Here is a 23,689-nt window from a genome sequence, read left to right on the forward strand (position 1 = left end):
CAGATGAGAGGCAAAAGGGCCCCAGAGACATTGAATGACCAGCTCAACATCACACAGACAGACACTAGCAGAGTTGGACTTAGATCTCAGCCCCATATTCAGTATTCTTTCTATTGTTCTGAATTGATTACTATTTGCTTTAATAATAAATGATGAATATGTGAAATTTAAAGAAAAACCTTGTTAGGAAGCAAAGCAAAGAAAGTAGAACCAGGAGTTACTGAAGAAAAAAAAAAGGGGGGGGGGATAAATTAGAAGTAATTACAATGATGAACCAATTTTGACCCCAAAGAGAGATGAAGCACTTCCTTCTTTTTCAGGTGACAATTTTGAGTCAGGAGTATTGCCTACGCTGTCAAACAAGTTTAGTGTGTTGATTCTAATTGTTTTTGTTTCTTTATTTCAAGGGCCTATTTGGGAACAAGGTATCTATCTGGGAATGAACCAACAAAAGGTATTGGAAAAAAAAAAAAAAAGAAGGAAGAAAGATGGGGAGGAAATAGGAAGGAAGGAAGGAAGGAAGGAAAGAAGGAAGGAAGGAAGGAAAGAAGGAAGGAAGGAAGGAAGGAAGGAAGGAAGGAAGGAAGGAAGGAAGGAAGGAAGGAAGGAAGGAAGGAAGGAAGGAAAAGAAGGAGGAAGGGAAGAAGGGAGGAAGGGAGAGAGAGAGGGAGGAAAGAGGGAAGGAAAGGAGGAAGAGAGGAAAGCTAAAGCCCAAGACTCAGCAGGGGAGCAGGAGCCAAGGGAGAAGAGTTGAGGTGTTAACCAGAATAGCCAGCAAAGTCAAAATCCTTGAGAAGCAATGAAATTAAAGCCTGTCTGAAGGCCGTAGGAAAGGAAGCAGCAGCTGCTGCCAGGCCTGAATTTTAAGCCCTGGGATGCACAAAGCCCACTTTTAGTCAGCTGGCTGCTGGCCTCAGAGAGATTTCAGATCATCATATAAAAATACCTCCAAGCACTTCCACCTGGTAGCTGGCACAGACAGTGAGGGACTGGTCTCCATAGTTGCTGGCGCCAAGGGTGGGGGTAGGGGCAAGAGAAGCACACAGTGTAGTGGGGAGGCCTTTCTTGTGAGAGATGGACCCTCTTATGAGATCCTCCTTTTTTTCCCCCTCTCTTCTCTTAACCCTGGGCCAAAGTCCAAAATTGGACACAGAAACCTCTCAGAAAACAAGTGAATAAGTTATGCTTGTTAGTTCCCAGCTGTGCCCGGTATCCTGCTCTCTGCCACGGTGAGCACCTGCTGCCCAAGGCCTGGATGAGCCATGTGTTCAATTGAAAACTGGACCTGGGCTTGCTTCTGAGGAAGATGGAGCTCTGAAGGATGATCATTACCCTGGTAGTATGTCTCTTGGGAAGATAATCCTGGGACCCCAGCAACTACAGCTCATTTTCCAATCACACTCAAATCCCCCTGACCATAAGTCACAAATGACCTTTACCTGCAAGCTGGCTCTGCTCTAATAAAGATAGTGAAAGATCTTGAGAGAACTAATACAATAGCCTCCTAATTTAGCATCTATATCCCATATCCCTTCTACCATCTTTCACCCAAAGGCCAGAATAATCTTTTAATTCATGGTCTGAATTTAACACTTAAAAATCTTCAGTGGTTCTCTTTAGAAGATTACAGGATAAAATGCAAACCCTGTTCTAAGGCTTCAAGTCCCTCCAGGATCTTGCTTCAATCTACCTTTCCAGCTTTATTCATAGTTACTTCCCTCTCTGCACACTATAATCTGGTCAAAGGGACTACCAGTATTTCTGATTTTACCCTCCTTCTCTCTTTCCTCCATCCCCCATCTCTAGAATAGCCTCCTTTCATACCTTTGGCTGTCGAAAGCCTTCAAGACTCTGTGGAGGTGCCAATTCCTCTACAAAATGGATACCTTCTCCTCCCTTGACTCCAGAGACACCATTCTCATATTTCCTACCTCTCTAACCAAGCCTCTGTCTGCCTGAATAGCCCTTTGTCTTCTTCATCATGGATGTTCCCCAAGGGTCTGTCCTTGGCTCTCTGCTCTTCTCTCTCCTATCTCCCTTAACAATCATTCAATCTCATGATTTTGACTCCTACTCCTTTGCAGATGAATTCCAAAGCTCTATCTCTAATCTCTAATCTTAATCTATCTTTAAGATCCAGATTTACAAATCCAACTGCACATAGGACAGTTGGATATCCAACTGCACATAGGACAGTTGGATACCCAACTAGAGGTATCACTGGTATCTCAAACACAACATGACCAAAACTGGGTTAATTATTTTCACTCTGAAACCTAATCTTCTTTCTGGTATCATTATTTCTGCCTCTGGCACCACATTTCACACAGTCTCTCATGCATTAAACCATGGAATTATCTTTTACTCTTTCCTCTTTCTCACTTCTGAAGTCTAATCATTTACCAAACCTTGTCCTTTCCACCTCTGAAAAATCTCTGGCATTTGTATTAAAGGTAAATGTTTAATAACTGTCTCTCAAACAACAACAACAATTTATGTACAAAGATGTCTTTTTAAAATTTAAATTACCTCAACATTTTCTCCATCCCTTTATTAAATCTAAACAATGAACAAAACAATGAATCAAGTTCTGATTTATAACATTTTCTCATTTCTGAGATGTAAATTCTCACCATGAAAATGTAACAACTAGCTTTCAAGTGTTGGATCTAGCTGACTCTAGAAGACTGGTTGCTCCCTCCTTTTTATGCTCGCTATTACTACACTAGTAATAGGATCTTCATCATCATTCTCCTGAACCATTAGAAGTAGTCTCCTCTCTCTGTCTTCCAATCCATCTTCCTTCTAGCTCAAAGCTTCTTAAACTGTGACTCACAACCCCATGTGGGGGCTCTTAACTGAAGGTGGAGGTTGCAAAATTATGATTTATTGTCAACATGTGTTTGATGTGTATACCTATTTTATGTACCTATACACCTGGGGGTCACATAAAAATTTCCCAGGTGAAAAAAAGAATTGAGAGTGGAAAAAGAACACTGTAACTAGCTGACATTGTTTTCAATACCCAGTCCATCTTTCTGGGTATGGCATTTCAGTGGTTCCAATTGCTTTCTGAGTTAAAATTCAAACTCCTTTGTCTATCATTCAAAACTCTCCACAATATGGTGCTGCTCTTCACTTCTAGCCTTATCTCAAATTACCCCTACCATGCACTCTCTGTTCCAGCAAACATAAGTTACTTTCTGCCCCCTAAACATACTAAGTGCCCACCTCTATATATTTTTATTCTATTGTTTCATATATCTATATTTTCTCACTTAGCCCAGTTCCTGGCACATAGTAGGTGTTTAACAAATACTTATTGATTTGACTTGCCTCTCTCTTCTCTTTCCTATCCATTAATAACAAATTATAGAATCACAGGTTCTCAGAATTGGGAGGAGGACTTAGAGGCCATTAATCCATCCCTGAAGTATTCCCTCTACACCTTGTACCTCAATAATGGTTGTCCATCCACAGTTCAAAGACTGCCAATCATGGGGAAGGTACTATCTTCTATGGCTACTTTTGCCAACACTAATTATTAGGAAGATTGCTCTTTTATTGAGCCTTCTACTACTGAAACACCACTTAATCCATGAAGCCTTTCCTAATCTTCAAGTCTGGCAAAGAAATTAGAAAAGAATTTCTCCTCTCATTTTACAGATCTCTAAGTGATAGAGCAAGGATTCAGACCTGTTCTTCTGGCTCCAATTCAGTGCTTTCCCCCCAATACAATGAAACTTCCTTCTCAGATGTCATATAACACTTTGTCTTGCACCTCTCTAATGCCTTTATCAAGTAATGTTGTGTGTGATAGTTTTAAGGATGGAGTGGGGAGGAGGGGGGAAAAATTGATTTACCCTCCCCCCAGAAAGCAAGTGATAAGATGTTCAACCAATCAATTAAATCATAGATCTGAGATTAAATGTGAAAAAGCCACAGAACTGAAATGAGAATGAACAAAAATTGTATCTAAATAGGCTGAGGAAACTAGGCCACATGCCAGGGAATGTCTCTAAATTATCAAGCAAAATGAGGAGCTAATTTCCAGAAATTAGAGCATGTGGTATCAAAGCTAAAAACCCTTACTGCTCTGTCTCTTCCCCCTACCTCCTTTGGTTTGATAATAGTTTGTGAGTTTCTAAAGGTCCAGAAGATTTTGGATTTCCCATCTTCCCATCAAAGGTGTCCCAACAGAATTCCCAGATCAGATAATGGCAATATTTTCATCAGGAGCCAAAGGCAGATGGACACAAATTCCCCATGGAACACTTCCTTGAGCACCTCCCAGGAAATGAAATTGAAAAGGAATTCCAGAAACCAAGAACTATGAGTTACCTCTTAGCCAAATGTACTGCAAACTTGAGTCCATCTTTTGCCAGATTCTGTATGTACTTGTATGTGAGTGTAGGACAAACTTTGGGGGAAGAAGTTTTATGCCAACTTTATACCTTCCTTTGTAAAATCTTGTATCTCTTCTGTCTGTTTTGTATATTTCTACATATCTGTTTTTCCCTGTTAGAATATAAGATCCTTGAATTAATAGGCCCAGTGCTTCTAATAGGGCAAAGAAAAGACAAATGTCCTTTTAGAAACCCACTGCCTAGAAAGATCTTGGAAAGAGTTATGATTGGAGAGTATGATTTGTTCTATTTTGATAGTTTTAAGGGAAAAAAGAAAAGAGAAACAAAAAAGAAAAGAAATAAAGCAGAAAGAGGAGGAATTTACTATCTCCAAAAACTGGGGCACAAAAAAAAAAAAAAAGAGTTTATAAGAATGGAGGATGGGACAGAGGAGGGAATCACTTGGATTTCATGCTTATTCAATCCATAAAAGAAGAAGAATTGAACATACACACACACACACACACACACACACACATAGAGTTTGGCCTAAAAATACATTGAGGTCATCAGGGAAACATTAAGCCAGGGAGGAGAAAAAATATAGTTTAAGATGGAAGGAAGATAAAGTCAAGGAGAAAATAGACAAAACAAAAAAATTTTGGAAGCTGGATTTATATATAATTTATATAACATATAAATTTATATATAATTTAACATATATTTTCACATATTTAACATGTATCGGACTACAGGCCATCTAGGGAGCACAACTACAAAACTAAAGAATTTAAACCATCAGAAATGAGAAACTATAAGCATGAACTTCCAATTAAAAAATTCCAAGAAATCAATAATAAAACCTTTTTTAAAATTAGAGTTGGATGTCTTCCAACACAAACAAAAGTATGATTCATAACAGCAAAATGTCTAAACTTTCTTTTTTATGCCATATCAGTGCAGCAATGTTTCTCAGTCTTAGGAATTGAATAGAATCTGATGGACGCTGGGAGCAAGGGAGGAGGGAGTCTCAGTTGGGAGGACACAGGGAGCAAGTGAAACAATTAGGCTCTTAAGTTTACAGGATTTGGAAAAGACCTTTGCTAATAAATGATAAATGGACTGGAAACATTTGCCACTGTTCTATGTCAGTTTGTGGACCCACTGGTCTGTGGCTGAGCAGCACTGCTGAGACTTGAGGACTGCTCACAGTTCAAATGTGCTCATACCTGAAGGAACTCGTGGCTTCAATAAGTCAAGTGCACAAATTGAATTGGATTCTGTCTGATTTTCAGACCTTTTCTCTTCTGATATCAAATCTTTCTGCTTCATCCCAACATCACCTTTGTGCTCACCCCAAGGTATGATTATTTCTGGTACCCAGTCATAATTCTCATCTGGATACCACTTCCTGCCTGTGGCTTCTCAGGTCAGCAAGACGTGGAAAAAGGCTTCTTAGCATAACTAACCCAATTCTTTTAGCACATCTCTAGTTACCTTTACATTATACATTCTCTCCCCTCTTATGCCCAGGATAACCTAGCTGAGCATAACAGAAAGCCCCTAGTATAATATTAATGGCCTAATATTTGTTCAGACCTTTGAAGATTGAAAAGCACTAGTGTTAGTCTCATTTTTTCCTCATAACTTTGTGAGATAGATGCTGTTATTATTCCCATTATACTGATAGGGAAACTGAAGCCCCGAAGACTTATATGATTTACCCAGGATCATTCAGCTAGTAATAATTTAATATTTCAACTTAGATCCTTCTGATTTTTCCACTATACTATGTTAGCTCACAAGTCCTAGCCTTGGCAGAGGCAGAGCAGGGGATGGATTCAGGGTACAGAGTAAAACATATTTTTAAATCATGGACAATTTGGGAATTTGTTTTATATAACACGACATATTTGTTAAAAGGATGACTTTTCTTTTTTGCTTTTCTTTTCCAATGGTGGGGAGTGGTGAGGAAGAGAACAAGGATTTCTGCTCAAAAAAAAAAAAAAAAAAATTAATGTTTTTTTTAAAGAGATAGCAGGGAGGAGGAAATTCATTCTAGGCATAGAGGGGACCTCCATTAAAGAAAACAGAGAAACAGGAGATGGAATATTGTAAAATCCAGGTAAACAATAACTAGGTCATTTAGCCAATCTACCTGGTAGTCTCATAACACTGTAGTTTAAAAAAAAAAAAAAAAAAAAAAAAAGATTCAAAAGTTCTCAATGAACCCTTTCTGACTCAAACCAGTAATTAATTAGAGGACTGAGTTCCATATGAAGTGATTATTCCACTGCAGATGACAGGAAGATTTGAGTTCAAATCCAGCCACAGACACTAGTTGTATGACCCTGTACAAGTCACTTAACCTTATTCCCTTTAATTTCCTTATCTGTAAAAAACGATCTGAAGAAGGAAATAGCAAACTACTTCAGTATCTTTGCCAAGAGTCATAGTCAGATGCAACTGAAGGACAAAAAAAGTGTGATTATATTAGTATATATAGGAAAATTATTTAGAAAAAAAAAGAAAAGTGTTTATTAAGCATTCGCTGAAATGAAGGAATAAAGTACACATAATACACAGTAGCAAGTGATTTTAGTAACTTTGAACTTGATAAATGTAAAGATTTAAGCTTTGGGGATAAGAATAGACTACTAGTTAAAATTATTGGAAATACTTGCAAGCAGTCTGACAGAACTTGGGTGTAGACCAATATTTTATACCATTTGTCAAGATAAGGTCAAAATGTATGTGTAACCTAGATATAAAAGGAGTACCATAAGAAAATTAGAAGAACATAGAAGATATTACCTATCAGACTTTTGGACAGCAGAAGAATTTATGAATAAATAATAGAAAGAGAGCATTGTGAAGTATAAAATGGATATTTTTGATTATATATTTTTTTAAGTTTTGTACAAATAAAACCAACACAGCTAAAATTAGAAGGAAAGCAGAAAATTGGAAGAAAAAAATTTAGATAGTTTCTCAGAAAAAGATCTCATAACTCAAATATATAGAGAACTGTGCTAAATTGCTAAGACTATAAGTCATTCCCTAGTTGATAAATGGTCAAAGGATACGAATAGGCAGTTTTCTTATGAAAGAAATCTAAATTGTTTGCTTCAGTTTCCTCATCTTTAAAATGAGTTGGAGAAGGAAATGGCAAAACATCTAGTATATTTACAAAGAAAACTCCAAATAAGGTCACATATATAATCATATGAAAATTTTCTCTAAATCATTTTTGACTAGAGAAATGTAATTTAAAACACCTTTGAGTTATCTCAAGTCTGTCAGATTGGTTAAAATGATAGGAGGAGAAATGTTAGAAGGGATGTGTAAAAATTGGGACACTAATTCACTTTTGGTGGAATTATAGACTGAGCCAACTTTTTTGGAATTGTGCCCAATGAAGCATAAAAATGGGTATACCCTTTGACCCAGCAATCCCAGTATTAGGTGTCTGTTTCCCAAGATGACCAGGGGAAAAGGAAAATAATTTATATATTTTTTAAAGATTTATAACAACTCTCTTTATGGTGGTAAAGAACTTCAAATTGAGGGGATGCCCATCAATTTTTGGAGAACAGGTAAACAAATTGCGCTATGTGATTGTGATGGAATACTATTGTGCTGTAAGAAACAATGAGCAAGCTGATTTTAGAAAAACATAGAAAGACTAGCATAAAAGAATGAAAAATGAAATGAGCGAGAAAAGGAAATGAAAGGAAATGAGCAGAACCAAAAGAACACTGTATATAGTAACAAATATTTTTTGAAAAACAACCAAGTTATTCTGAGTATTATAAATATTCAAATCAATTACAAGGGACCTGTGAAGGAAGATGCTATCCACCTTCAGAGAAAGAAGTGATAAATAAAAGTCTGCATAGTATATTTATAAATCTATGTCAAATGGTGGCCTTCTCTAGTGTGGGTAGGGAGGCAAGACAGACTTTAAACTTTAAAACACAACAAAAAAAAGTAAATTAAAAAAAAAAAAAAAGAATCTATTAGTTGTGGAATAGAGGACTGAATTTGAAATGCCCTGCCCTGAGGGAGTTTATAGCTAGCATAACTGGACTTTGTGTCTCTAACCAAGCCTCCTCCTTATTATTAAGCAAATTCAGCCTGATAGGACTTTTTCAAAACACTAAGAATAAAGGTCCATGAGATGCAGGACAGCTGCTTCTGTCCAGTACATGAACAAGGAGTTATGTCCCTCACTCCCACAGATGACACCTACCCATGTCCCCTAGGCCCTGTTCCTTTTCAAAGCTGCAAATGGCATCTAGAGACTTCAGGAACTGCCTGACATTCTACCCTCAGGCCAGATTTTCATTCCACCCACAGCCAACAGCTGCCTGTCCCCTCAGGTTGACCCAATAAGTGCCAAAGCTTCCCTAGTTAAAGGTCCATGGGCACAGCCTGGGGATCTTGGCTACTCACTCATCCAGTTGTTAATTGGCTCTGCTGAAGGCATCTGAATGGGGCAGTAAGGAAGAACTGGGGAACACCATGTCCTAGCTATTTTCCCAGATCTCCCACAGGCCTGATATTTCAGGCCTGGTAAACAAGTAGACCCAATAGACAATAACTGAAGCATCAGATTGAATAATGGGGGATAGAATACCATTGGTATTGGAAAAAGTGTTTTGCTAAGAGATCTGACTGATTGGGACATGGGAGGTAGCTATAAATATCTTTTACTAATCTAAGGCATCCTGGGAGGCTCTGCTGCCTCCAAGTGCTACCTAAACCAGGACTAGACCTACTATGTTTTAGGTCTTTAGAGATACAATGATCAAAAAAATGTGAAACAGAATACTACAAGCAAATTAGGAGAGCAAGGGATAGTTTACCTATCAGATCTTTGGAGAAGAGAGAAGTTTATGACCAAAGAACTAAAGCACATTATAAAAGTGGACAACCCTGATTACATTAAAATAAAATGTTTTTGCATAAATAAAACCAACACATCCAAGATTAGAAAGGAAGCAGAAAGCTGGGAGAAGAAATTTTATAGTCAGTGTTTTTGATAAAGGCCTCCTTTTAAAAATGTATACAGAAATGGGTCAAATTTATAAGAATACAAGTCATTCCCTAAATGGCAAATGTCAAAGGATATAAACAGACAATTTTCAGATGAAGAAATTAAAGCCATTTCTAGTCATATGAAAAAAATGTTCTAAATCACTATTGATTAGACAAATGCAAATTAAAATAAGTTTGAGGTACCACCTCACACCTCCCAGATTGGTGAAGATGACAGGAAAAGAAAATGATAAATGTTGGAGAGAATGTGGGAGAATTGGGACACTAATACATTGTTGGTGGAGTTGTGAACAGATCCAACCATTCTGGAGAGCAATTTGAATCTTTGCCCTAAGGGCTACCAAACGTGTAAACCCTTTGATCCAGCAATGTCACTACTAGGTCTGTATCCCAAAGAAATCATAAAAGTGTAAAAATGCTTATAGCAGCTCTTTTTGTGGTAGCAAAGAATTGGAAAATGAGTAAATGTGCATCAAGTGGCAATGACTGAAAAAGTTATGGTATGTGAAGATAATGAATTATTATTGTTCTAAAATAATGATGAACAAGCTGATCTTAGGAAGGCCTGGAAAGATTCACATAAACTGATGCTGAGTGAAACAAGCACAACCAGTAAAACATTATACACAGTAATGACAAGATTGTGCGATGATCTACTATGACAGACTTAGCTCTCCTCAGCAGTTCAGTAATCCAACACAATCCCAATAGACTTTGGACAGAAAATGCCATCTGAATCCAGAAAGAGAACTGTGAAGACTGTATGTAAATCTATACATGCTATGTTCACTTTTTTTTTCTTTTTCTTTTTTTTTTCCTCTCATGGTTTTTCCCTTTCGTTCTGATTTTTCTCTCCCAACTTGATTCATAAGGAAATATATATATATATATATATATATATATATATATATATATATATATATATATATATATATATATATATATATATATATATAAAATGAATATACATGTCTCACAAAAAAAAAGTTATTTTTACATGTAACTAAGGAAAATAAAAACTTTTTTAAAAGGTTAAAAAAAAAAAAAAAGAAAGAAAAAGAAACATTCCCTGACCTTAAGAAGCCTACATTTTAATAAATGTTAATGTTGATTAATTCTCCCAAGAGGTAAATTTATTTAAGTTGCACTTGTGTTACTGTCACAAGCACAAATGTAGCCATGGAGATTAAAGTGGATGTGAGGGAATGTCTGAAGTCAGATTTGATGTCCTCCTAACTCTGAGGGTCAGCGATTTATTCACTGAGCCACTTGATTACTTCTCTGAAAACCAATTTTAATCCCTCCTTCTCATGACAGCCAATCACAGAAGACAGCTACAGACGCACCCCACCCTTGCCTACAGCCCCACAATTCTCCCTTCAGATTAATCATTCCCAATTCAGCTGATGATTACATGAAGTGAATTCAAAGCTTTTCCCTAACATGGGTGCCCTCTTCTGGTTCCCAGAATTGAATGCATCCTTTACATGAAATCTGGCTAAGAGTACTGTACAATGCAATTATCACTTCCCAGTTCCTGAAAGCTATCCCCTCCTCTCTCAATATAGTCCAAGATTGCCCCAGTTTAAGGCTGCTAAATCATACTACTGACTCATAGTGAGTTTGCGGTCCATTTAAATTACTATGCTAGATACTATTTTTAACTTTTTTTTTTTTTTCATGTTTTTTCACCTCTTTAGCCTGTTTTTTTTTTTCTTTCACAGTATGACTAATATGGAAATATGTTTTATATGATTGCACATATATAATCTATATCAAATTACCATTTTCGTGAAGGGGAAGTGAGAGAGGGAAGGAGAAAATTTGGAACTTAAATTTTTTTAAAATTTGGATGTTAAACATTTTTATATGTAATTGGAAAAAAGTAAAGTGATTATTGTGAAGAAATTAAGGGCCTTGTAAACTTTTAAGTATTATTAAAGTGTGTTATTATTCCTACTTCTCTTCTTTTCCTAACTTCCCCATCCCCATTATCCAATCAGATGTAAAGTCCTAATCATTCTATTTCTTTATTTAAAAAAATTAAATACTATGTTATGATCACTTCAGCCTCCATTTTCCAGCTGTCTGTCTGGCTGCTGTCTGCTCTCTGTGTCTTTCTTTTTCATCTCACTAGCTACCAAGGAGGTGTCACTATGCTTTCTCTGTAGAAGAGAAGATTCCCATATCCTCATATCTAGTTCTTGACTCTGATCCAGTTTCACACATCCAACAGTCTCCTGAATATCTCCATCTGAGATGTCCCACAGGCCTATGAAAGTCAGTATGTCCTTAGGAGAACTCATCTTTCTTCCTGAACTTAACCATTCTGCTCACACATTTCTATCCAATGCACCCTAATTTTTTAAGTTACCCAGGCTTACAACCTAGCATGCTTGCATTCTAGACTTTTCAGTTTCCCTCATTACCCATATCTAATCAAATACAAAATCTTTCTCAGTCCGGCATCCAAAATATCTCTTGAATCAGTCTCCTCAAACTGAAACCAAATTGATTAAACCTAAAATATTGGTCTATGTCACTTCCCTGCTCAAGAAATGTGGTGATTCATTATTACCTTTAGGATATAAAATAAATTCTTCTCTTTGGCATTTTAAATTAAATCAATCAATTTATCAACAAACATTCAGTAAGCTCTTAGCACCAGGCTTTGGGATACAAAGAGAGAAAGTCCTAATGAGAGATACATTGTGACCCCAACGGAAATTTCTTTATTTTTAAATTTTGTTATTTTTGTGTTTGCAACCTAGCTTCCCAGGATGATTATGCAACACTTCCAATCATATACTCTACATTCTAGGAACAAGCTAGCCTATTTGGTAATACTTAGAGATAACATTCCATCTTTTTACCCCAAGTCTTTTGTACTTTCTATACCTAGAACAAATTCCCTCCTGACCTAAGTTTTCTTGGAGCCTCTCCCTCCCTTCAGAGTTCAATTTAAGTGAGTTAAGGCTTCCCTCTCACAAAGTTTATCCAGGCCTATTATCTTCCAAAATGTTTTTTCCCAGACATTGTTTACTGAAAGTTGTTCTTTTATTCTGGGTTCAAATTCAACCATCTTATTGAATCCAACTATCTTTGGTTGGATTCCTAGGTTTGTTCAGCTTTGCTGCCTTATTACATTCTTAGCACAGAATAGGTACATATTAAAAGCTTGTGGTATTGATCTGAATTCCTTACCTGCTTAGGTAAATCAATTAAAAACTGAAAGGTACCTTGGAGATACCAACTTCTTCAAAAAGCCTTTCTGATACTTCCAGTTATTAGTAGCTTCCCCTATTTTCTGTTACTGCTAGTCTGTTGTGACCCCCTTTGGAGTTTCCTTGACAGAAATACTGGAGTGGTTTGTCATTTCCTTCTCCAGCCCATTTTACAGATGAGGAAACTGAGACAAACAGTTAAATGACTTTCCCAGGATCACACAACTACTAAGTCTCTAAGGCCTAGTATTCTATCCACTGGGCCCCCTAGTAGCCTGCTTTTTGGTATTTACATATCTTTGAACATGCTATTCCTACCACATCTAATAGAACATAAACTCCTTAAGGGCAAGTACTAGGCTATTTTTATCTTTGTATCTATCCCTAGTTAGCATCATACTTGCTATTTAGTAAGCACTTTATCAAATTAATTGCATATGCTAATTAAATTAAATTAATTGCCTCCTCCTACAAAGGTTTTCCTAGACTTATTTCCCAAAATGTTTCTGCCCAAATATTGTTCACTGATAATTGTCTTTTTATCCTTCAGGCCATTGAGGTTCACGTGAAAGGGTGAAAGCTCTGTTATTGTAGTTGTTGAAGTTCTTACCATCTATGATCCTTCAGGATAATGATGTGGAAAGATCATTAGATCAGAGCCAGTAGATTTGGGTTCAAATTCTATTGAATCCAATCATCTTTGATTAGATTCCTGCATTGGTCAGTTAACTTTGTTCACTTTTGCAGACAACTGTTACATCCTTAGCATGCAATACTTGTATATTAAATGCTTTTAGTATGAAACTAAATTTTTTATCCTGTTAAAGTGATTCGTAGAATTAAAAACTGAAAGAGACCAAAGAAATTAACTATTCGAACACATTCATTTTACAGATTAGAAAGCTGTGTCCCAGAAAGGAGAAGAAATTTGTCAAAGATTACATAGGTAGTAGAGGCCAGAATTTCTGAATAATTAAGAAATTGTCTGCTATAAAGGTGTCAAATGTATGTCTAGCCAGCTATATGCACCCACAAGACTGAGTCCAAATCAAAATATAAATGGAAAATATTTAACAAAACAAATAAAAACAAAATAAAACATAGCAATACATATTTTTAAGTCAATCCAATGAGGTCTTTTCTATTTGAGCTTGATATCAAAAACATGCTCTGTCACATCATAACTTTCCTAAAAAGTTGTTTTTTGCAAAACTACCCAAAGAGATTCTAGGGTTTTAAACTTTAAACTATAAACTACTAACACCACTAACTACTAACATCCACTACTAACACCATCGCCCCTTTTTTAGACTCTCTTAATTTTTCTCAATTACATGTAAAAAAAAAAAAGTTTAACATTTATCTTTTGAAATTTTGATTTCCTAAGTATTGCATTATTGCACTTGTATAACCTACATCAAACTGTTTACCATCTTAGGGAAGGGGAAGATGGGAAGGAGGGAGAGAATTTAAACTCAATTTTTAAAAAATGAATGTTAAAAATTGTCTGTATATAATTAGGAAAAAGAAAAACGTTCTTTTATAGTTAAAAAATAAAATTCTGATTTCCAGTTCTTTTCTCCCCTTTTCCCCCTTCTTCCTTGAGAAGGCAAACAATTTGATATAGATTATACATATAAAACATATTTCCATATTTGCTATGTTGCAAAAGAAAACAGAGAACAAAATTGTTCATTTTACAATCTTTTAATGTTTTCTATCTCTTGTTTGGTCATAGAGTCTTCCATAAATCTGACAAATAAAATTTTCCAAGCTCCTCTAATTTGCTTTTGATATCATCCTTTATGTCTAAATCATGAACCCATTGTGACTTTGTTATGATATGTAGTGTGAGATATTGTTCTATACCTAGTTTCTGCTAAAATGCTTTCCAGTTTTCCCAACAATTTGTCAAAGAGTGAATTGTCCCAAAAGCTTGGATCTTGCAATTTATCTACTGCAAATGACTACAGTCACTTAATACTGTGTATTATTTACCTAATCTATTCTGCTGATCAACCATTGTTTCTTAGCGCATACCAGATAACTTTGATGATTACAGCTTTGTAATGCCCTTTGAGATCTGATATAGCCAAGCCATTATCCCTCATTGCTTTGTTTTGTTTTGTTTTGTTTTTTCCTTAATTATCTTGATATTCTTGACCCTACCTCCCCACCTCCACCCCCCACACACAGGACAAACACTGAGTTGGGTATCATCAAATCTGCTGAAAGGAAGATATTTTCTCTGGTTCCCCAGTGCAGCTTTCATGAATAAATCACAAATGGAGTAAGGAGTGAAGTCAGTCCTATCTTCTACTTGTAGATAGAAGAGTCACCAGTAGAGTCATCAGGACTTCTAGGCAGATGGCCCCAAAGCAATCCCATTCATCTGATTCTACAATCTTAAACCAAATTAGGCCGCCGGCCATTCTATTCCCAGATTTCATAGCTCAGTGAAGCCCTCTAAGACCTTTCTGTTGAATTTTTAAAAAGTGTTTGACTAGTTCCTTCCTCTGTCAAATGAAAGTGTTGAACTATATCTGTTCTTACGATTCAAGCAAAATAATAATAATAATAATCAGGAATGTGTTTTCCTTGATCTCAGTGAACTATCCTCTAGGAAGATTCCAGGTATCAGCAGAAGGTGGAGCATTATAATAAAAATCACTTCAGGCACTAGGAGGAGACAGTTTTTTTCTTAAATAAAGGATGGAGGGTCATCCATTATATTATAATAATTAAAGACATAATATGTCTTTAAGCCAAAGGTCAAAAAGTACTAGAAATTGAAATTCTAAAAATTGTGTTGGGTTTTTCTTGTTTGTTTGTTTGTTTGTTTGTTTTTTTTTGCTTTGTTTTTTAGAAAAAAAGAGATGAGGGGGAATAGATTAGGGAGGGGGTCATTCTATCTGATCTCTACTATGCAATAAATAATGCCTGAGGTTCTACCTAAAAATTACTCAAGATTTCCATAGAAAAGACAACCAAGGCCCATGGAGAAAACCCTATGACTCACCCACATATAGTCCTCCAACCTGAGGGGAAAGTAGTACCTGAACATAAACCAGAGTCCCAAATTTGGAGTCAAGTCGACCAGAGGGCTCTGCCTTTAGCCAGCTTTCTGCCTGTGACGATGAAAGTGGGGCTTTTCCTCATTTAGAGGAGCAGGCTCGTCCCTTCTCTCAGGAAGAGGGTATTGGGACCACCTATATGATAGCTGGAATTCTATAGTGCCAGAGGTGAAAAAGAGTCACAGCTGCTTGAGAAAACTCTCCTCCCTTTTCCTGGGCAGATTCTGCAGCTGAGCAAGGCAGAAGAATTATAATTATTGAGATAGGATAAGAGATATTTTAGGAAGGAGCTTTCCTGCTGCCAAGGTTTTTTGGTTTTTTGGTTTTTTTAAACTTGCAAAACAGAAAGAGTAGAGGATAGGAGAAAAGGGAATATACAACAGAATAAAGACTCTGGTCCAGGAGAAATATCATAAGCGGTGTCTTCTAAAAGTCTTTAATTGTTTAAATGGTATTTAAGACTTTTAGGACATCCTGTATACAGAATGCAAGAATGAATTAGCTGTTTCCTCCACTGCCATCAGTAAATGGTGACCTACATCAAGGTCGCTGATGGTACTTCCTTGACTAAAATCTTTATACTCCTGGGGGAGGAAAGTACTCCCCCAATCACTTACTATCTCTGCCTCTCACAGAGGCACTTGACTATAGACTCTATCTTAGTATTATTTAAATATTTCATGTGTTGTTATCTCTTTTCATGAACTATAAATTCAAGGACAAGTCTACTTGCCCCTCAAAGTCCACATGTTCCAATTGAGGGTTTTTTTTATCTTTCTTTAAAAAACAAACTATCTTTTCTTATCCTGACTTTTTTCTTTTTTTGCTGAGGCTTGGGGTTAAGTGACTTGCCCAGGGTCACCCAGCTAGGAAGTATTAAGTATTATCTGAAGCAGGATTTGAACTCAGGTCCTCCTGACTTCAGGGCTGGTGCTCTATCCACCTGGATGCCCTGTGAGCCACCTCGATGCTCCATGACTTCTGTACTTCTATGTTAGAAGTACCACTATGCATTTTAGAAATTTGGAGCGTAGTGGTTATCATGCTAGACAAAATAAATCAAGAAAGAGCTGCCTCTGACACTTACTAGTAACACAAGCTCTGCTGAATAACAAGTTCTGAGAAGTTCTTCAAAATAGGGATAATATTTGTTCTATCTACACAATATGTTGACTATTATAAAGAAATTAAGCTCCTTGTATACTTTTAAGTATTATTAAAGTGTGTTATTATTCCTATTTCTCTTCTCTTCCTAACTTCTTCATCCCTAATATTCAATCAGATGTGAAGTCCTAATCATTCTATTTCTCTAATTACTTTCTAATTGGTCCTCTTCTTTCCATTTTCCCAGCTACTACTCCGTTTTAGGGCCTTATCCTATCTCTTCTAGATTATTGAAATAGTTTCCTACTCACCTCCCATAGTCTCCATGCCCTTCTCTCTCTAGGAATCAGTGTGATTCTATGGAAAGGATGTTGTATTTGGAGTCAAAGAACTAGTTTGAAGCCCAGTTCCTCTCCTCACTCTACCTGTGTGACCTCAGGTACCTTGTTTAATTCCTCTGGGATTCAATTTCCTATAAAAATGAGGGAATTGCAAAAAGAGGACCATGGGAACGGAATATGGATCACAGCTTAGTATTTTCACCTTTTTTGTTTGCTTGCTTTGTTTTGCTTTCTCATTTTTACCTTTTTTATCTGATTTCTCTTGTGCAGCATGATAAATGTGGAAATATGTATGGAAGAATTATACATGTTTAACATATATTGAATTATTTGCTATCTAGGAAAGGGAAGGAAGAAAATTTGGAACACAAAGTTTTGCAAGGGTAAATGATAAAAAACTATCTTTGCATGCATTTTGAAAATAAGCTATAATTAAAATATAAAAGAATGAAAAAATGAAGAAAAAAATAAAATGAGGGTATTGAACTAGATAGCTAGATATTCTGTAAGTTCCTTTTGGGATAGTTAGATGATACAGTAGATAGAGCACTAGACTTGAAATCAGGAAGACATCTTCACGAGTTCAAATCCAGCTGCAGATGCTTACTAGCTGTGTGACCCTGGACAAGACCCTGTTGTCCTCAGTTTCCTCATCTGTAAAATGAGCTAGAGAAGGCAAAGGAAAACCATCCCAGTATCTTTGCCAAGAAAACCCCAAAGAGGGTCAATTAGAGTTAGATCCAACTGAAACAAATGAACAGCAATAACAAGAGTGTCAAGAGTTAAATAAAAAATTCAGACCATCAACAAACTTTGGCAACTTTGTTCTTTGAATGATCCCAAAACTACCTCTGTAGAGGAGAGTTTCTCAGAAATGTAGCTAAGGCCATGAGGAGCAGGATCCTATCTCTAAGAGCGCATCCATGGAACAAGTAAGATTCTAATCCACTTTTTTTCTTTTTTTTTCCTTTACCCATCATCCAATTATGATTCTCAAAAATTCAAATGAATGATTTGGGAGTAAATATAACAGATAAGCTATTGGTTTTTCATCAATCACCATCCCATAACCCCACAAAAGCAAAGGAATATCCCTAATACTCTATTTCCTTACTTCCTGTCTTTCTCCTATCTCCTGGTTCCCTTGGCCTCCTTTAAGACTAAAATCAAGTCCTGCCATCTGTATGAGGCCTTTCCTGATCCCTTTAGCTTCTAGATAGTGCCATCCTTCTGAAATTACTTTCCCCTTACACTATTTATATATCTTGTATCTACATATTTACTGCATATTTTTCCCATTTGGAGATGAGTCCTTGAGCACAGGGATCATGTTTTTTGTCTGTGTTTGGAACTCTTGGCATTTAGCACAGTGTTAAATACATAGTAAATGGTTAATAAATACTTTTTGAATGTCTGATCTCACACTTGTCAGAAGTAACATTTTTACTGAAAACAAGAGGAAAACTAGAAAGCCTTATTTGAAGAGGCTATCTGAATGCAGACTTAGAAGGCCACAGTATCCTTCCTACTGCTAGTACCCCTGAACAAAACAACCTTTGAGAAATTTCATTTGGACAAATGAGCTTGTATATGGGTTTTCTTCTTAACCCCCTCCAAATCCTTCATTTGTAAAGATTGAAATATACAAAACTGCTTAAGTCTCATTGTAAAACTCAAAAAAAAAAAAAACCCCAAAAAAAAACAAAACCTCCTTCAAAGCATTACAGAGAGTGGTCCCAGATGATCAGAGTAGAACCCAGGGAAAAGATCTTATTGTAGCATTTTGCTAGTTAGAATAGAGTACATTAAGCCAGAAAGCTCTTCCAAAGAAACCTGACAGCAGAGTCAAATGATCTCAACAAGGATTCTCAACTTGCCCTGTTTCTCTTCTGTTCAAGAGCCTTATAGGAATTTCCACTTTCCCAGACAAATCTGGGGCAACTATCCTCCATCTTAGGAAAATAGGGGAGACCTCTCACATAATTTATATTTATTTTACCTCTCAGCCCTCTCAGCCTGGAGATGCCTCTGTCCTGAGGCCCTGATATTCTGATGGGCCAGTCCCTATCCCAGACCACCATTTCATGTGTGACCCCTATCCCTTGTGCCCTCTTCCCTTGATTTTTAACTCCCCATTATAGATGATCTTCCCCCCATTAGAATGTAAGTTCTTTGAGGGATAAGGACTATCCTCTTTGCTTTTTAAAAAAATCTCCCCAACATTTAGCAGAATGTCTGGCACATAGTAAATACTTTATAAATGCTTTTATCTATCTATTCACCTATCAGTCCAGTTCTCTATTAAGTGAGATGCTACTTCTTATATCTGGGGTAATAATTTTTTTCACCCTAGGGGAATAGGGGAGACCCTTCATACAACCCAGTTCTCCACCAACTGAGAGAGCAAAGGAAGGGACAAGGGAAGGTGGAAAGGGGTAGAGGATGTGACCTTACCTCATCATCTGTCAAAATGGAGAGTTTAGAAGATGGGCAGTTTCCAAGGGCCACAAAGGGAGTTCAAACAGCCGGTGGACATAAAAAGGGGGGGAGGGAGGATAGAATTTTATTTATAATGTTTTATAAAACTTCAATATCTAGCAATAGAGCCCAGGCCCAATTCTCCTAAATTAGGTGGCCCCCAAGGGAAGGCCCTCTCTTCTCCTACTGGAGGGAAAGATACTCTTCAATAGTATTTTTAATGCATCCTCCAAGACAGTCTGGTCCCTTTTTTTCCCATCTCCTTGAATTTACTGTGGGGAGGTAGTACAGGATTATGAAATTTTCAAGGTTTCCTTTCATCCAAAATTCTCTAATAACAGAGCTTCTAGTATTCACTGGGCAGGTACCTGTGCTCCAGGCCACAGAAAGTTCAGGAGGTTCTGAAAGCAACAACTTGGGCCACCTGCATTTACAACTTAAGTCTAAACTAGAGATAGCATGATGCAGTAGCAAAAATGTCAGACATGCAGATGGAGGATCCCAGTTCAAATATAGATTTTTGCCATTTTAACCTATGTGACCTTAAGCCTCTTAGCCTCCTTGGACCTCAGTTTCTTTTGGAAAATAATAGTGGATTGGACTAGATAAATTGGAAATATCCCTTGCAACTCTATATATTGCTAAGGTCCAATGAGAACAAGAAGAATCAGAGGAGGCAGAATCCAACCAGAAGAAAAGCAATATCTCTGGATGGCCACAAAGGGCAGTGGAGGGTATGGCTCATTCTAAGTGTTTAAAGATAATGCAACCATCCTATCTCGCCTTTAACTCCAAATATCCACACATCTGGAAGGAAAGGGAAAGGGAATGAAGCTAATCCTCTCCTGCTTCACAACCAAGTTGTTGAGGTCTACTAATAATCTCTTCAAATGTGTTAACTAAAGAGATTAAAGTTGAGAAATATTAGATTACTTTGTCCCCCTTCCCCCTGACTTTTCCATTTTCCAGAGAAGGCAAATACATTTGCCCAAATCCACACATATAAGAAATAGCAGAATCAGAATTCCAACCCAGACTCTCTGCAAATCCAGTACTTTTTCCACCACACCAAGCTATGTTTTCTCCTTAATTTTAATATCCTTTAATAATTGTCCTTGAGGATAAAAATCCTTGGGTCAAATTTGGGTCAGATATAGGTGGGGACCTTCATATCTCAACACATAGGAACCATCTTGTTATACTTTAAATGGCTCCCTGAAATAAGTCACATAGATTGTCCCAATCTCTCCTCCCACACCCATCACTATCCCCACTTCCAAATGACAAAAATGGGCCAAAAACACAAACCTTTCAACCACCAGATGACCCGATTAAGCATCTCATCGGTAACATCTGAAAGCAACAGAGAAAATCGTTGCTTTTCTTCTAGCACCAGATGGTAATCCCCACAACTATTCCAGTCCCCTTCATTTGGCCCATTGGATTCTGCCCATCTTTTACCTTTATCCACCAAAAATACACAAAGAAAGGTAACTACAGTTGAGAAGGTTCATCCATATCCTTCCATTTTTTCATACATCAAGCCCCATCCCATTGCTTTTTCCATCTTATCTCTAAGAACATCCACATGGAAGACTTGATTCTCCATAATACCCTTAGCCCACCCCAGTTCAGTCCCCAATTTCTAACTCTGTGAATCACATTTTAAGACCAGACCCAATATTTTAAATATCTAAGAAATTTCATTTCCTCTGGATCCAGGGAGCAAGAGGGATGAAGGTGGAGCCAGTGCCCTTGGAAGAAATTGACTTTTCTTTCAGCCAACTCTGATCCAAAGCAAAGAAGTCACAAGAGGGGCTGGTTGGTGGCTCATGCTGGGGGAAAGGAAGGCAGCCCACTGTGATCTACTGCCGTCTGTTCCCACCCACCAGTGTCCCGCCTCACTAAATTGGGGCTTCGCCTAGGCAGACTTCTTCAAAACATACCCAGGAAGAAAGCACTAAACCTTTGAATGGTTCCATCCTCCATGCATTCAGGCGACTCCAAGGGCTGCAAAGCAGACTTCAGCAAATCCCTGGATGAAGCTCTACTTGAAGGCTTACATGGACACTGTGGTTCAGGAGAAGTTGCCTTCTCATTCTGTATGATTAGTTCTTCACAGTAAGCGGAGGCTATCTCTATCTGGGACATGAAAAGGTCTAGATGAGATGACCTATGTTCTGTCTGCGGGAGGAGTGTCTCGCACTTGGGAGGCTCAGGAGGTTCTGGGTGGAACAGGATCCACCATGAAGACTCAGGGCCATACTTGGGCAAGGACCTGGGTGGAAGAGGACGCGGAGTTAATTCTGGCTCTGTAACGGCAGCAACCTTTGGGGGGACTTCAGAACACGGTGGCTTAATTGGAGGTTTGTGGCAAGGATCGCTCGTTTGCCTGCAGGGACACGGAGAAGAGGATGACTCTGACTCTGTTAAGATGGTGACCCTCCGTGAGTCTCGCCCCGGACGAATGGTCTTGATAGCTGACTCTGCCTCCTGGCATATTGCCACCCTGGTGGTGGGAGATGGAACCTGCCTTTGAACTGTTTCAATTTCTGATCGGCCTATGACTTTTTGTGAATGATCAGGATCCTTTCGGAATGAAACCTTCACAGCTGACTCTACTTCTAAAGACCCCAAGTTTCTGTGGGATGCCTTCGTTTCTGCATGGATTGTGCTTCGGGTACTTGGATGAATGTCTTGCACAATTCTTTGGGTTGGCTTGGTCTCCAGCGCAGTATGGGCTGCATCTGAGCAGGGTGATTTCCTTGAGACACTTTTACCCTCAGAATAGACCAAATTCTTTTTGATATCAGTCTGGGTGCACTCATCCTTTGGTTGAACTGAACGCCTTCGAGGGCTTCGGACCCCTTGAGGGTTTGTAACCCTGGAAGGTGGTGGTTCCACGTCCCATTGAGTGCTCGATATAGTAACCGATTCCTTCTGAATCGAGCACGGTACTCGGGAAGAGATTTTGGCATCTGAGGGAAATAAGCACCGATGGCTCTCTTGCCTTGGGGCAACCATATTTTTCTGTGTTTGATCCTGTATTGTTGGACTGTGGGTCCTAAGGGTGCTACCATGGCAAGGACCATCAGATCTCATCTGTACTCTCCCTGGTGGGGCAAGCAAATTCACATGGGAAGCTGTGCTGTATTCAGGTTTGCGTTGAGGTGAGCCATGACGGGTCGCTTCGGCCTTTGGATGGCTAGAACCAGAATCAAACCCTTGGGGAGAGCAAGCTCGGGAGAATTCAAACCCATACTGGGGGGAAGCAGCTCGAGGGGTATCTATCCCTCTTTGGGAGGCAACAGTTTGACGGCTTTCCATTCCACGTTGGGGGGACATGCTCCGGTTCAAATCTGCACCTCTGTGGCCAACACAAGGGCCTCGCTGGGTGACTTCAGACCCTCGCTGCATAGGAGCAGAAACTTTAAGCGGGACTTTAGTCATCTTGGCTGCCTGAGACATGGAGCCTTTCTGGGTAGAGCCCATGTTTCACTCTCTGGATTAGGGGCCCTGCTGCATGTGAATCTTTACTCTCAGTTTTAAGAGCTGCTGATCTTGACTGTTGTTCCCAGAGAGGCTCAATCATCGGTTCCCTTAGCTACCTCTCTTCCTAGTGATGTCACAAAGGAGAGAGCTTTCTAGTGAAACCCCCAAGCCTCCAACTCGTTTTGTGCTGGAGAAGAACCTCAAAGCTCATAAGAGAATTGAAGCATTGGAGGAGGGGGATTGTCTTTGACATTTTCCCATCAAGGGCATGGGTGGGGGCAGGGCAGGGGCGGGAGGGGTTCTGTGCAAGTTTGGATCTTCTTGTTGCATTGTGAAGACTCCAGGTTTCCCTTCCCTTCCCCAAATAATCAAATGCTACGAATTCTCTCAGACTTTCACACAAAAAGGGGACCCCGAATAGGGTCAAATCCACAAACTCTATAGCATTAATACTCCCCTATATAAGGAATGAATACCAGTGGGGTGTAGTGGAATCTGAAAGGTTTGGGTTCAAGTCATCCTGGCTAAACAAGTCATTAGTGCCCCCAACCAACTTTATTACAGGTTGT

General features: G+C 38.2%; 1 protein-coding gene across 9 annotated transcripts in view; it reads right to left on the reverse strand.

Moving 5' to 3' along the window:
• Positions 1–23,228, reverse strand: part of SEPTIN4 (septin 4) — a 43,566-nt gene extending 20,338 nt beyond the window's left edge. For 4 of the 9 annotated variants that reach the window (XR_012481262.1, XR_012481260.1, XM_074261923.1 and 1 more), the window contains exon 1: positions 21,575–23,169. Coding sequence is in view for 4 of the 9 variants with exons in the window: in XM_074261923.1 (XP_074118024.1) it covers positions 21,575–21,610 (36 nt within the window). In the remaining 5 variants the exon portion in view is untranslated. Of the gene's footprint in view, positions 1–1,824; positions 2,206–20,932; positions 20,982–21,574 lie in introns of those variants that run through there. The other 5 variants (XR_012481259.1, XR_012481258.1, XM_074261920.1 and 2 more) reach the window with 4 other exon arrangements.
• Positions 23,229–23,689: the final 461 nt, after the last annotated feature.

This window comes from Sminthopsis crassicaudata, chromosome 4 (genome assembly GCF_048593235.1).
Source record: "Sminthopsis crassicaudata isolate SCR6 chromosome 4, ASM4859323v1, whole genome shotgun sequence".
In the NCBI taxonomy this organism is placed as follows: domain Eukaryota; kingdom Metazoa; phylum Chordata; class Mammalia; order Dasyuromorphia; family Dasyuridae; genus Sminthopsis; species Sminthopsis crassicaudata.